Source organism: Onychostoma macrolepis, chromosome 02, assembly GCF_012432095.1.
Source record: "Onychostoma macrolepis isolate SWU-2019 chromosome 02, ASM1243209v1, whole genome shotgun sequence".
NCBI classification, from domain to species: Eukaryota; Metazoa; Chordata; class Actinopteri; order Cypriniformes; family Cyprinidae; genus Onychostoma; species Onychostoma macrolepis.
Genome location: NC_081156.1, coordinates 8040408 through 8056755, shown reverse-complemented (window position 1 = coordinate 8056755; position 16348 = coordinate 8040408). Strand labels below are relative to the sequence as shown.

The 16348-nt window shown below is 37.7% G+C and overlaps 1 protein-coding gene across 1 annotated transcript; it reads right to left on the bottom strand.

Moving 5' to 3' along the window:
* Window positions 1-3303: 3303 nt before the first annotated feature.
* gpaa1 (glycosylphosphatidylinositol anchor attachment 1) lies at window positions 3304-15926 on the bottom strand. Its single transcript, XM_058793210.1, has 14 exons — window positions 15814-15926; window positions 15646-15717; window positions 12874-12978; window positions 12576-12755; window positions 12362-12473; window positions 11657-11804; window positions 10514-10615; window positions 10167-10363; window positions 8900-9096; window positions 8608-8761; window positions 7722-7793; window positions 6241-6437; window positions 5979-6149; window positions 3304-4623 (listed from the first exon to the last, which is right to left on the bottom strand). Exons 3-14 carry the CDS (start codon window positions 12945-12947, stop codon window positions 4380-4382), a joined length of 1848 nt encoding a protein of 615 aa, XP_058649193.1. The 5' UTR covers window positions 12948-12978; window positions 15646-15717; window positions 15814-15926; the 3' UTR covers window positions 3304-4379.
* Window positions 15927-16348: the final 422 nt, after the last annotated feature.

Genomic DNA, 16348 nt, shown 5'->3' with positions numbered 1-16348 from the left:
CTAATTTGTGTTTTGTCTCCGGATACCCTTTGATGAAGAGATGCTGCGTAATCCAGCCATATTATGGCAGGACAACCAGCACATTGTTTGGTCAGTGGGAAAAAAAGACTAAGATGATACACGGGGCAACTTTTTTGAGCAATGTTGCTTGGACACTTTCCCATTGAGAATGGCTAACAAATTTACATATGGATACTTTAGATGGGCCGTGGGCCCTGTGTCTCATCTCGTTGCCTGTTGAAAGCAACATTGCCCAAAGTTGCCCAGTGTATCATCAGACTAACAATGAATTCACATAGACACAATAAATCAGTCTAGCAGCCAAAACTGATGCTGTGACTGTATAACAAGTGTGGGAGCTCTCAGTCTTCATGTGATTTGATAGCTGATTGCAATAAAAATGTTAATGTAAGACTCCTATATAAGTCTTTCAAGGGCAAGTTAGAAAAACATGCAGTAAATCTATTTGTATGCCTATTTTAAACCAGTGCTGTGCTGTTTTTGTAGGTTTTGTAACTTCTGAGGTCACAAGCTTAAAGGGTTTTGTTGCTGCACAAACGAAGGGCTTTCCGTTTTTTACATTCCTGAACAGATTTGTGAACAGATTAACTGTGAAAAACACGTTCGTTTTAGCAACACAGCCAAACTAAACAAGCATAGCATTGGCAAAAAAAGTACAGCAATTATATAAATGTTTTATTCCGCACGAGTACCTCTCATAACTTTGAGAGTTTAGAGAGATATCTCTAATACTTTAATTATAGATAACTCTATCTCTACTTGAATTTGTTTACCCAGTGGCATTTTTTATCTTGAGTTTTCTTTCTGCGTGTTTAACATTGTTCATTAATTGAAAAACAACAGCATGCGAGAAGCGTGCATCATTTTTTAATAACTGCTTTGATGATCTGTGGAAATGTCAACACTTAAAGTGAAAATTCTCTCATTTATTCACCCTCTGTTTGTTCCAAAAGAAGATATTTTATAGAATGTTGATAACCAAACAGTTGATGGTCCCACATAGTATGGAAAAGAAACTGTTCGGTTACCCACATTCTTCAAAATATATTTTTGTTTGTGTGTGTGTGTTCAGCAGAAGAATAAAAAAGTCTTGCCCTGAAAACTAGTTTTACAGCAAGATTATCATCCCATCATGTCATTATTATCAGTTTAAAGTAAGGCACACATGTATAGTCTCTACAGCGCATCTAAACTTACAAGAAATGTACAGTTCATCAATGATTGTTTGAATTTGCATGCGAGTGTTTAAAACGTTTCATGCCACGGGAGGCTGTTTCTGTGGCTTAATCTGAGCTCTTGTATGTATTTACACGTGAATGATCTTCAGAATCAGTTTAAACCTGCTACTATTCAAGAAAATAAGTAGAACGTGTGAACTTGAGGCTCGTGTTCTCTCTGCATGTGCAGTGCTTTCTCTGGTTGGAGTGGCACGTGAGGGGTTGTGCTGAAGTCCAAGCTCCCCTATAAGCAAGCCTCTTTTGCCTTCTATATGTTTCTGTCTACTGTTTTGGCTTGTCAGGCTGGTGCATTTGATTGATTTGGCGCCTTGTGCTACCAAACATTCAATTTGTGTAAATGTTGCTCATCACTGCCCTGCTTGTCAGCGCTGCTGCATGGCGTTTTGGACGACAGCAGTTCAGCTGTGCATTTCAGACACTTCTGACTCTAAGGAGTCAGGCGGCGGACAGACTGGTGCATGCAGTTCGCATGATAGGTTGCTTTTGACTAACTCTCCTTTTCAGCTCCGATGCATGCTTTGGGACCATGAATTTGACCCACTTTGAACTCTGATGAGTTTGGCAGCGGGCAGATGGCACTTGCAAATAATTTGGTGCTTTGTGCACCAAATATGTGACCCCGGACCACAAAACCAGTCTTAAGTCGCTGGGGTATATCTGTAGCAACAGCCAATAATACATTGTATGGGTCAAAATTAACGATTTTCCTTTTATGCCAAAAATCATTAGGATATTAAGTAAAGATCATGTTCCATGAAGATATTTTGTAAATTTCCTACCGTAAATATATCAAAGCTTAAGTTTTGATTAGTAATATGCATTGCTAAGAACTTAATTTAGCCAACTTTATAGGCGATTTTCTCAATATTTAGATTTTTTTGCACCCTCAGATTTTCAAATAGTTGTATCTCGGCCAAATATTGTCCGATCCTAACAAACCATACATCAATGGAAAGCTGATTTAATTTTTTTTTTAATGACCCTCATGACTGGTTTTGTGGTCCAGGGTCACATATTTGGTTTGTGGTTGCTAATGACTGATACATTTGATCAGCTCTGTTGTATGGCATTTCGGACAACAGACAGCAGTAGTGTATGCATTGTGCTTAGCTTACGACAACTGTTGCGATTAAATGATGCAGTCGCGGTTCTCATTGTTCGTATGCTCCATTCAGCAATGTATTCCTGATACTCTTCACTACAAGGCTTTTGGAGCTCAGGAGTCATGTCACGCGTCTGTGACGTTGTATTCATGCTGGGTTTCTATTGAACACAACACTTCAGGGACCAATCCTTAAAGTTCTGATTCACAGAGGCACAAAATCATTTTATACCCCTCATATATAATGTTGCCGTTGGAAGCGCTGTGTGCTCTCTCCACGTGATTTTGTAAGTGACCGTGTCGATCATGTAGGCTCAAATGCCCAACTGCCCAGTCAGGGACCTATAGTACGTCAATATAATAATGTTTCTGTAAAGCCTTCTATCATTCCCATAGCAGAGGCTATTGACAAAGCATGTCGTTCCTTATTCAGGGATCCAATTAGTGTTAATTAGGAAGTCTAGTCTGTTCTGTTGTGTTGTTTTTCAGCCTCTTACGCCATGAGCCGTTTTTTTAGCCATTTTTCATATAGAGTTGGGCTATTTTTGAGTGTCAAAAACTACAAAAATATTTCAAACCTCCTCTTGGACCTATCTTCTATGTGTAGTCTAATATGAAATTACAGTACAGTGAATAAATACTACAGGGACAAAAGTATCACCCACCAAGAAGCTGATCTGATGAATTTCAAATACTGCCATAACTTCATGCTTTTGTGCTTTACTGTGCTTCAGTGTCAACACTCGTCCAGTGCTAAACTGTGTGTGTGTATTAGAATAGTTTAAATGTTTTGCTGGTTCAGTGTTAGGATATTATCTATGGCCAAAAAAGAAATATACCTCTATGGTCTAGACATTCTCACTAAAGTTTTGCTGGACAAATGTTGGTCTGACCTCTGACACCAGTTCTGTAAAGAATCCCCCAAATCAGTCACTTGATCCAAATATAGTTTATTGATCATAATTAGAAATATCGTTTCCCTTACATCTCATAAAATGGGCAGTTCTTGTTAATGACCTACCAACAGGCTGTAACATCATATAGGGGAGCTTCTCATTTGTGGCTTGAATGATCAATTCAGATCATCTATCCATCCGTCCATCTTCCCATCCATGTATCACACAACAGGTCATATTTACAAAGAAATTACAGACAGACCACAATATACAATAATATAATATTAAATTTGGATGTTATTAATTTATTTTGAATTAGTATTTAAACTGCTGTTCTATTAAGCTTATTAAAACTGTATTAATAATATTCATTTATTAACACTCGAGATGTGGGAAGGCTTTATTATAAATGCACACAAGCAAGCATAATTTTATGTTATTTTAATTACATGTAATAATCGAAGATCTATGTGCATAACTCATCAGAGCATATAAATCCAGTGTTGCTTGAAACAAATTAAATAAATTGGATATAATGCATTGAAGAAAATAAGTCTTGGAAACTCTTGAGTTATCGTCTTGTTCCTGTCTTTTGTAATGTCCACAGAGAATTACATTTCAAGAGCTTCATTTTGAATTAACTAACAAACAATTCTGGTGTACAATTTTCAGTATCAAACCACATTAAATATAAGCTTCCAGTCCCCCAGAGTTCAAAATGGCAAACTATGCAAAGCCTTTTCCATTATAGGGTAAAAAAAATAAATAATGAACCATTATGGGTCCACACATCTGGTAACAATATTGAACTTATTTTCTAATGAATTGGAAAATGTTTTGCTTTCTTATAATAATTCCTCATTTCTGTCCCACATCTGTCTTCATGCAAACCCCTTCCCCAAAACTGAAACACTCAATACTTGGACCAAAGTACTCTTACCGTTGAAGCCACACCATTAAATCCTCTTTATCTGAACTTTCTTTGGGCCTGACATCCTTCTAGATCCTCCTTCTGCCAATCCCTAACGGCAGATAATACCCACAGATGGACAATAACTCTTCATGATTGGCACAAAGTGGGATTCATTTTAAAACCGCTCCATTTGAAGCTACTTGAGACGGTTAATTCCAGAACAGAATGTTCCAGAACATTAGCCAGCAGGGATAAATGAAAAGGGCTAAGAGTGGATATACGAGCGACCCGTAGAGAGTGTGATCAAGAATGCCCTGCGAGATGACCGAGAGGAAGAGCATCCAGCCCTCGCCGAGGCTGACGGGCACTTCGATGAGCTCCTGGTAGATGAAGACGCAGTAGAGGATGGTGAAGGCAGGGCTGAGCAGCACCATGGCCAGAGCGCACAGAGATCTAACAGAGACCGAAACACACAGAAAGAGATATGAGATTAGAGGCTAATATAAATGTGTGTTCACACTTCACACTGTGTGTATATCGCTGACCGCAGACCACAAACTGATGGAGCAATCAAATCAACATGTAACATGAATACTGCAGTCAGACTGTGTGTGATACAAACACTCATGAGTCACTGTACTCAGTGTTTTTATTATATACAGAATCGATAACACTTCGTCCTACAGTAACGGCACTGAGACGGCTTCTTACAAATACTTAATCCTCAACCTGTTAACTGTCAACCCCCTTTTTGAATATATGAATGCTCTGAAATACAGACCTAAGGTCTCTTTTTTTTTTTTAAAGAAGACACGCTGAAGTGAAAGCATTTAAAAAATGAAAGTGTAAAAAAGTTTAAATGTACTGTATTAAACATTATTTTATAAAAAATAAATATTTTACAAAATATTTTGTAATCTAAAATTGCTATTAAATCAAAGCCATATGTCTTCACAAGTTATGTTCCAAATTTGAAGTTATCACAAACAATTTAGTTTCCTATGAGATTTTGCTCAGGCGCTACACCAAAAACAGCCATGTCCCCCAAACTGAATTTGTTCTGATGCATTCTCCTGTCACAAATCAATTTATGTCACCATATCACTTCTACCCAAAAAAAAAAAAAAATAAATAAATAAAATCACTAAATATGGAACCCTTGACTGCCAGACCTTTGCAGTATGTTCTGATAAGATTGGAAAAAGATTTGAAATTAAAATAGTGTAGTCAATTTTGTAATATGAAACCTGACACCACCCAATACGGGGAGGAGCCTGCTAAAAGAACGATTTTGAATGATATCTAATTTAGGATGATTACTCATATTTGTTAGGGAGAAAAAAAGGCAATTAATAAAAGAGCACCAAATGCCCTGCTATCAGGACGCTGACAGGTCAATGATCGTTCTCATTATTTAATGATTCTTTAAACGTGGCTTAATGCATGTAAAAGTGTAAAATCTGCTGATTAAAATATAGTTATCCACAATCTAAAATGAATCTTTGGTGCACGTTTAATAGTGACATTTACAGGGGTTGGATAAAATAATGTGACCATGCATCATTGCTATAACATTGTGATTATCTTTTATTTATGTTTTTGTTGTCTATACTTCATGGGTTTGTGAATTAGAGGAATGTTATAAACTTTGATGTTCATTATGATGGCCAGTGGGTGTCTCAATTTAAATAAAAAGATTAGCTAATATTTCGATGCAACAAATTGTCTAATTTTTACCAAAATTTAGTCAGATTATCTTCAGCGCACGTTTGACCAAAATAAATGATTATTTGTTGAGCTGTGCATACTTTGGCATGTGCGGCGTGATGCTGGCGGTGATTGGCACCAGCGTAACCGCCAAGATGAATCCCAGAGAGAAGTTAATGAGGGCTGTGCAGCCCAACAACACCGCTAAATAGAGCAAAGCCGTCAGCTTCAGCACTTTCCAGCCCTGCTCTGTGCCCTCTCCAGACAGCAACCTGCCACAGACAGAAACAAACACATGAGCTATGCTGGCGAGTAAATATTTAACGCAATATAAACTGCATTAGAATGAGTGTGTGTGTGTACCGCTGTGTGTTGTGTGGCAGGGCCAGGCCTGCAGTATAGATGGCAATAGCAGTGAGCACCACAGCTTCGGTTTCAGACACAGGGAAGTGCTCCACAGCCATTTCCTGCAGATGAACAGGTAGCAGATACAGCGCCACACCTGTCAGGTGACTAATCACCACCGGGGTCAACACTGTCAACACGCCCGGACTGGACGGCTGCAGAGAAACAGAGGAAGCAAATGTTATGCAAGAACATCTGCAATGACAGCTGGACTTCCATCACTGAATTGAATACATTAATTATATTTCTTCTTTTGTTTTGATAAAAAATAAGCATAATTAACCCTTACGTTGTGTCTCAGTCATGTGTTTTGGTTAATGTTACCACATTGAACTAAAACTAATTTGCTGGGTATAATTTGATCATTTTTGTGCTTTGTACAATTGGCACAGGTTTTGTAACCGACTGATTGTAGGCCTCACTGATCTGAGCTTATGCACCTTAAAGGGATAGTTCACCCAAAAATGAAAATTCTGTCATCATTTACTCCCCCTCAAGTAGTTTCAAACCTGTATGAATTTCTTTGTTCTGCTGAACACAAAGGAAGATATTTTGAAGAAAGTTTGTAACCAGGCTGTTCTGGGGCACCATTGACTTCCATAGTAGGGAAAAAAATACTATGCAAGTCAATGGTGCCCCAGAACTGCTCTGTTTCCCACATTCTTCAGAATATCTTCCTTTGTGTTCAGCAGAACAAAGAAATTCATACAGGTTTGAAACTACTTGAGGGGGAGTAAGTGACAGAATTTTCATTTTTGGGTGAACTATCCCTTTAATTTTTGTGGACAATTTTTGGCAATGTTCACTCAAAACCTGAGGTGCATCAATGAGGTCTATGTGCTCACGGAAAGAAAACAAGTTTATGAAAACACTGAATCTAAGATTTAGTGATAAAATAGCATAATGATAGGTTTACAAGTGCAAAGGATTTTCAGCACAGCTCAAGGGTTAGAGTCAGCAAGCATCAATTTTACTTCCATAATGTGAAGAATGAGAAAAAATTGAATTTTAATCATCGGCAACTGATCGGGATCATGAAAAATGTGCATTTCTTTGCAGAACGGAGCAAGACTTTTGATTTTGCAGTTGGTTTCCAGTTAAATCTATAATTTGCTATTAATGCCATAACCTTCATCACAGGAACATTAACAGGAATTAATTTACTGTTTTAGCTCTTGGCAACATTTCAGAAGTGCAGCATATGTAATATGTACAAATAATGTAATGCAGAGCAAGATGCAGATGCTTTCATGCAATTTTACTTGATAACAGACATCCTGAAAGAGAATAAAGTGTAGTTTTAGTTGTATTGCCATGAAGACAACTTAAAGCGTGCAACAACTTATCCCACTCTCCTGTTTAAAATATTTATCAAATAACATCAAATATTCATTTCTTTAGGTGTAAAAATATTTGCGTTTAAATAACACGAGACTTACTTGCTCTGCTTCAGTAACTCCATCCACCGCTGTCAGAGCTGGTGTTCCCAGATGAACCCAGAGATCCAGCGCCTACAGCGAAATTAAGGATTCTAACAAACGCATTACTGTGTTCTGGTAAAAATAGTGCTAGATTCTGAAATACTGCATGAACCAATGAGTTTGTTCAGAAAAAAGTCATTCATTCCACATCAAAGATTTATAAACATGCAAATAAACGGACCAATCTACAGCCTTAAACTGTGGTCACATTTTTCTGGGAATAAAGGTCAATAGAGGTCAATTATTGCCACATCAGATTCTTTAAATTTACTTTTGAAAGAAATTGAAAATGTTTTTCTGGATCCAACTTATAAAACAAGTCCTTAAGAGTTTGTAGCGATATATGAAGCACAGCTCACACTGAAGTCACTTTCAAACCAAGCAGTGAATCTACATGACCAACTTAAACCCACTGTGAAATCTGTGTGGCTCTCACAGTCTGGATTCCTATTAAAACCACTAGATTTTTCTCCAGTCAAAAAAATCCCAAAGAATAGTAAACGTGACCGCATTTTTTTTTTTTTTACACAAAATAATGAAAAATACAACGAGTTTAGCTCAGTACAGATAATACTGAATGGTTTCTAATAGAAATGTTTTTTTTTGTTTTTGTTTTTTAACTGTATATTTGATTTCAATGATTCGTTCATCTATACTCCATGTCGTAGAGTTTCTATTTATTTGCATTAGTTCTATTTATTAGTTTCTTGTCTTCCATTTAGTTAAGGTCTTTTTTTTTTTTGAAAAAGTGGAAAATCTGCCTTGATTGTTTTTAAATTAGATTTGTACTATTTTTTTCCCCTTGTATTAAAAATTTGTAGTGACCCAGTCCTGAAAAGGATACTCGAAGCAGTAAGATGACAGCCAGGAGGCCAAACGCCGGCATATAGTAGCCAATGGAGACAAAGCGAGAGAGAGAAGGCAAGAGGTAGAAGAAATATGACTGATGAAGACGCTCCAGGAGATTGTTGAGTTTACGGGTCATTCCCTCCAGCAATCTGGCAAACAGTGAAACAGAATTAAAAGAATGCAAAGAATATCAGAAAGTGTTTGACTGGTTAGCATTGGTTATGGCTCTTAAAAGTAAAATGGATGTATATATGTCACAACTGATTTCTTGTGCAATACAAACCAACCTGCCAATGGTGGTGGCGTCCATCTTATAGTGTCTGAAACTGTTGATGCCTCGAATGGAAGCGGCTTCGATGTGATAGCGGAGGAAGAGGCCGTGATCACCCCAGGACCGTCCGCAAGCTTGTTTCAACACCATCAGCACCATGGTCTGCGCCGCGTGAGTGTAGCCCTCAGCCGTGTCCCAGTCATTCCTCTGGAGCTAAGACACAATCAACAGCAATGCACCAGTGTCACACTAGCCAATTTTCAGCCAATTCCAGTAGAAACAGCGTTGCCAGATTGGGCGGATTCACTTCTGATTGAGCGGGGAAATTTGGTTTAGACATGTGGACCAAATTTGCACTGGTTTAGAGGTTTTCAATGTTTACATTTTATAGGCTAATTGGTTAACAAAAAAAACCCATTGTGTGAATGTATTGCCATATATTTTATGTTATAAATTTCAGTAATTCTGATTGTTGCATCAAAGCCAGCTTGTGATGACTTAAAGGTGCTGTATGTAGGATTTTGACTCTACTAAAGCATAAAAATACCATAATATGTTTGCAGATATTTAAGAAACATGCTAAGTTAACATATTTGTTTATCTGAAAAACAATGCTACAGTCAGTTATTCTCCTTTGAAAATGTGTATTCCGGCCCGGAATGTCTGTGTTTGTTATGGTTTGTGAAACCCGCCCCCTGCCAGTTTACCCAATTGTATTTCGGCACCGCGGGTTGCCAGTTGGCGGAAAACACAGCGTATTTAATTGTCTTCATCATCATGTGCGCTTGATCCTGTTGATGTCATTAATCTGGCAACCTGCGTGTGCGTCAAGCCTGAGGAGGAGGGGGAGGGTGAAAATAACCGTCTCCAATATTTTGAATTTGGACTGCAATACCTATTTCAACCACTCGGTGTCAATCCTACATACAGCACCTTTAAAGGTACAGTTCACCCAAAACTGGAAATTCTGTCATCCAAGTTTTTCCAAAACTGTGCGAGTTCAAGAAGATACTTTGAAGAATGTTGGTAACCAAACAGATGACGGTAGCCATTGACTTTTTTCAATGGCTACCGTCAACTGTTTGGTTCCCAACATTCCTCAAAATATGTTTTGTGTTCAACAGAAGAAAGAAACTCATACAAGTTTGGAATAAATGTATGGTGTGTTATTATTATAACAGAAACTGGGTATATTGTATGTTTATTTTAAAATCACTATTAAAATGTAAATAGTGTAATGGCAGTGTAATGTAAGATTGTTTCATTTTGTCTGACAGGCCTACCTTTCCCTGAATTGTGCACAGGACTCCTAGCTTCTGACAGAAGGCATAGAGGAGATTGGCCAGGTCCAGGTTGGGCAGCTGACCGTTGAGTCCTTCCAAAACCAGGTCCAGGCTGGTAATCACATCACTGCTGAGCTCCAATGAGAGCGCAGCTTGAATTGACCCTGCGCGACCCTGCAGCGGCGAGTACTCCATTCCTGAATGAAAGTGAGAACCCGAAACATAAACACAGACAGAACCGGCAATGTATTCTAGAAAATGGATAGAATGAGTGAAATTATGAGTTAATTGGGTAATTTTTCATTTTCTGATAGCCCAGTAAAGAAGCATGTTTCACCTGTACACACCTGTGATGTTAGTGTGGTGGTAGCCTTCCAGCCAGGCCTGCATGCCGATCAGATCATGCTCGTTCACCAAGAATATGATGTCCTTGGCCCAGTAAACCTGGTCTTTAAAGAAGAAGTGGACAAAACAAAACTAAAGCAAACTACGACTAAAACAAAACTCCTCAACAGTAAGGTTCAGACTCGAATGTCTTACACAACTACAATCCTTGCATCAGTGCAAACAAAATCTATTGCTCTGATTTTACTTCCATCTAGCAAAGATCTACAGTATTTGCTTTGTGAACTAGTTTCAGGCCGTTTACCCAGTCTGAGCATTATCAAGTCCTATTATCAAAAGTTACCAAAATTATGAAAACTGTAATTTAGCATCTTCAAATCCATCCCAGATTTCAGTAGTGGGAGTGGCTACCTTTACACAAATGGCTATAACTCTTAAATGCAATGAGATTTTTTAAAGAAGTTGCATATCTATGCGAGAAAAACATATTTGGCAGGGCCTGGCCACTTTGTTCATGGATATTTTACCAGATTTTGTACAGGAATATTTTTTGGTCCATACTTAGCACACATTTCAAACACTGAATTCCCATGATAATTAACAGTTATGGCAAAGGCATAATTATTTATTAAAAAGGTTCTTGAACAAAATTTAAAATTTTCACAAAACTGTGTAAGGACTGATTCTGCAAATTAATGCTGATCAAACACCAGACACACAAAAAAAAAGGCTTTAAACTGCTGTTCTGAAATTTAAATACATTTTAACTTTTTTTTATGTATTACACTCATGTGAATATTGCATTCATTACATTTGTGGCATTACTCGCTAAATTACATAAGAACCTTAAAATGAACTTTAATGGTTAAAGTAGTCAACAAGCCAAATAATCTTCAAACTCATGCAATTTTTAAAGGCACTATAGAAAAAGTTGCATTAATATTATTAAGTATTATTATTATTATATTTAGGTAACATCTACGAATCTTGGGGAGACACAAGGAATTGTTCAAAGATAATATGGAGCAACTTCTGAATTTACTGAATCAAAACTAAAAAAAAAATGTAAAGATTGGTTTGTCATGCAAGACTGATTGAAATCAACGTTGGGTATGTTGACAGAACGTGCTTATAAAGTGTCTTACTCCTGAAATACTCTGCGAGAGCCAGCAGAAGACCAACTGCCTGGTTGTTGCTGTTTCCAGGACTGCAGGGAGCGGTGATGACCAGAGCTTCTGTCCGAGGAGCGCGAGGAGCTCGCAAGATCCCGTACACATTCGTGCCTCGAACCATCTGAACAAAACATGTTTATATTCAGCTGCACTTCATCCTTTCTTCAGTCTTACTTCATTCTTGAGGCATTAACTCTTCTATAGCAAAGCCAAGGGATCGATAATCCATTTGGTTGTTATATTATGTAAATACTTTTTATATGGTTTGGGAAAATCAATCGCACTGTCTGTACTTTTGTTGCACTAGACAGTTTGCACAATTGTTTCACTACTTGCTACACTGTTTGCATGCGCTGTTCATGTTCAGATTGAAAAAAAAAAAATTATATTATATATATATATATATATATATATGTGTGTGTATATATATTAGTGCTGTCAAACGATTAATCGCATCCAAAAGTTTGTTTACACAATATGTGTGTGTACTGTGTATATTTATTATGTATATATAAATGCACACACATACATTTATATATTTAAGTCTTTAATTTTGCCTAAATGCCTACATATATACACACAATTATTGTATGCATGTGCAAAAGCATTCCAAAAAAAGCTTACAGTCAATACAGTTTGGTGACTGTAATAATACAGACTGACAGCACAGGGACTCACATATCTTTCTTTGTTCTCGTCAGGGAAGGGCAGCTTACGGGAGAAGCTCTGAGTGAACACCTCCAGTCCTCGGGCCTGCATGCTCTTAACTAACCACTCCACCGGCATCCCACTGGTGAGACAAATCAGGATCATTTCTGACTTCCTCGAGAAACCAAACCTGCTTTAATCACACAGCAGGCACTCAGAGACTGCAATGATTTGCATTGCTCACCCCGCCTTTTTTTTGTGAGCGTTGAACTCCTTGGCGAGGGACAGCGCTCGCTCCCCAGAGGAGAAGCGCTCCTCCACCATGGTGGAGCCCATGGCGTTCTCCGACATGTACGTGCGCAGGGTGAAGGGCTCAAACGCCAGACCCATGAACCACACTATGGCCGCCAGGTAGCACACAATACTGAACAAGAGAAATTGAAACAAGCAGAGAAACCGATAAGGAAGCGATGCCATAGTGTGTCAGGTTCACACAAGGCTGCAGAAGTTGTATGCTGTGATTTCAAAGGAGAAACACCTACCATATGGGTGTGTTGAGGCGGGTCAGGAGGCTGGTCAGGGCTTTTCTGCGATTCGGGTCAGACAACAGACCCATGGTGATAACCTACCGCTCTGCTTCAACAGACCTAATCAATTAAAAATATTTTCATCTTAAAAATATGGACACACTGTATAATAACTTATTATAGTGCTGTCAAACGAATAATCGCAATTAATCGCATCCAAAATAAAAAAAGTTTTTAATTTACATAATAATATATTATGTGTGTGTACATATTATGTACAGTGAGGAAAATAAGTATTTGAACACCCTGCTATTTTGCAAGTTCTCCCACTTAGAAATCATGGAGGGGTCTGAAATTGTCATCGTAGGTGCATGTCCACTGTGAGAGACATAATCTAAAAAAAAAAATCCAGAAATCACAATGTATGATTTTTTAACTATTTATTTGTATGATACAGCTGCAAATAAGTATTTGAAAACCTGTCTATCAGCTAGAATTCTGACCCTCAAAGACCTGTTAGTCTGCCTTTAAAATGTCCACCTCCACTCCATTTATTATCCTAAATTAGATGCACCTGTTTGAGGTCGTTAGCTGCATAAAGACACCTGTCCAGCCCATACAATCAGTAAGAATCCAACTACTAACATGGCCAAGACCAAAGAGCTGTCCAAAGACACTAGAGACAAAATTGTACACCTCCACAAGGCTGGAAAGGGCTACGGGAAATTGCCAAGCAGCTTGGTGAAAAAGGTCCACTGTTGGAGCAATCATTAGAAAATGGAAGAAGCTAAACATGACTGTCAATCTCCCTCGGACTGGGGCTCCATGCAAGATCTCACCTCGTGGGGTCTCAATGATCCTAAGAAAGGTGAGAAATCAGCCCAGAACTACGGGAGGAGCTGGTCAATGACCTGAAAAGAGCTGGGACCACCGTTTCCAAGGTTACTGTTGGTAATACACTAAGGCGTCATGGTTTGAAATCATGCATGGCACGGAAGGTTCCCCTGCTTAAACCAGCACATGTCCAGGCCCGACTTAAGTTTGCCAATGACCATTTGGATGATCCAGAGGAGTCATGGGAGAAAGTCATGTGGTCAGATGAGACCAAAATAGAACTTTTGGTCATAATTCCACTAAACGTGTTTGGAGGAAGAAGAATGATGAGTACCATCCAAGAACACCATCCCTACTGTGAAGCATGGGGTGGTAGCATCATCTTTGGGGTGTTTTTCTGCACATGGGACAGGCGACTGCACTGTATTAAGGAGAGGATGACCGGGGCCATGTATTGCGAGATTTTGGGGAACAACCTCCTTCCCTCAGTTAGAGCATTGAAGATGGGTCGAGGCTGGGTCTTCCAACATGACAATGACCCGAAGCACACAGCCAGGATAACCAAGGAGTGGCTCTGTAAGAAGCATATCAAGGTTCTGGCGTGGCCTAGCCAGTCTCAGACCTAAACCCAATAGAGAATCTTTGGAGGAGCTCAAACTCCGTGTTTCTCAGCGACAGGCCAGAAACCTGACTGATCTAGAGAAGATCTGTGTGGAGGTGGGCCAAAATCCCTCCTGCAGTGTGTGCAAACCTGGTGAAAAACTACAGGAAAGCGTTTGACCTCTGTAATTGCAAACAAAGGCTACTGTACCAAATATTAACATTGATTTTCTCAGGTGTTCAAATCTTATTTGCAGCTGTATCATACAAATAAATAGTTAAAAAATCATACATTGTGATTTCTGGATTTTTTTTTTTAGATTATGTCTCTCACAGTGGACATGCACCTACGATGACAATTTCAGACCCCTCCATGATTTCTAAGTGGGAGAACTTGCAAAATAGTAGGGTGTTCAAATACTTATTTTCCTCACTGTGTATATATATATATACACACACACATATAGTATATATTTCAAAAATATTTATAGTCATATAATTTATATTATATATAAATATGAATAACATATATTAGTTTATATTAAAATATAAACATTTTTCTTAAATATATACATGCACTTGTGTGTATTTATATATACATAATAAATATACACAGTACACACACACACATATATTATGTAAACAAAAACTTTTATTTTGGATGCGATTAATTGACATGCAACTAGTTGAACATCAGAGTTGAAGTCTTCAACAACCTAGCAGCCAACATTTTTCAGGATAGGTTTAAGTCTGTTTCTGGATAGGCACATAACTTATTGCCTTGCCTAAATAATAATAACAATAATGGTCTCACTTTATTTTGATGGTTCCTTTAACACATTCTGTTGACTATAAGTAACACTGTACCTACATTTGGGTGACAATTTATTATTATTATTATTTATTTATTTTTTTTAAATGTTGACCTCTCACCCCCTATAATATCTGTTGAGAGAGCATCACAATAAAGAGTTAGCAGATATTAATCAGACAGTCTACTAATACTCTGATAGTTTGTTGACATGTAGGTGCAAAGTTACTTAGTGTCAACAGAATGCTCAAAAGGGACCTTCAAAATAAAGTGTTACCACAATAATTAATAATAAAATCTGTTTTAACATACATTAAAATGCTTACAATAATGTGACTGAAGGTAATGTCATTGAAAATTACAACATCGTATTAAAAAATATATTTTGAGTGATCGTCAAAATTAATGAAAGCTAGTAATGTAAAGGAAATGCCAACACAAACGATAAAACCCCTAATCGCCTTCCACGGCAAATCAGTCAAATGAAAAGACATTACTAAGACTAAAATGACCAGAATTGTAACATTATTAAGATGAATTACCTGCAGTATCAGTATGATTTATCCAGCGTTACAGATGAACTGCTGTGAATGGAGACGCTAGCTCTGCATCCCCTGCGATGAACAAAATACACTTTAAGAGCTTTCAGAACAATCACAGAATTTGTGATAACTAAAGTTTATAAACGTCTCGGTATACAGCGTACTCACCTTGAAATAGGACACGTTAAAATACAGTTTCATTTGCAGCTGCAGTACATTCATTTATTCACACTACTGTTCCGTGTTTCGGACGGAAGTAATACAGTGCGGACCGACTTCCTGTGATCGACCCAAAAGGGGCGCGGCTTAGCGAGGTTTTATTATTATTATTATTATTTTAATGCTCTTAAAAATAACATCGAATATGGAGAAAAATAATGCGTAAAAGAGGAAACGTGAATGACAAATACATATATATTCTTTACAAAATGACCCAATAAGCAATGTGTATTTTATTTTCATACAATTTATCCACGTGTCAACTTGATATTCATTACATTAGTAGTAATGAAAGTTACAAGTATTCATGCATCAATTTATACGTTTATGTACTTATTCTTTTATTTATTTTCACATTTAATTATATAGACGAATGAATTATTTAAATTTAGATATTCATATCATGGATTGCCTAATAATATTGTGCTTTTATGTGGCAGAATAGTTTTGAGAGAATGAGATAAAACTGTGTCAGTGACGTACA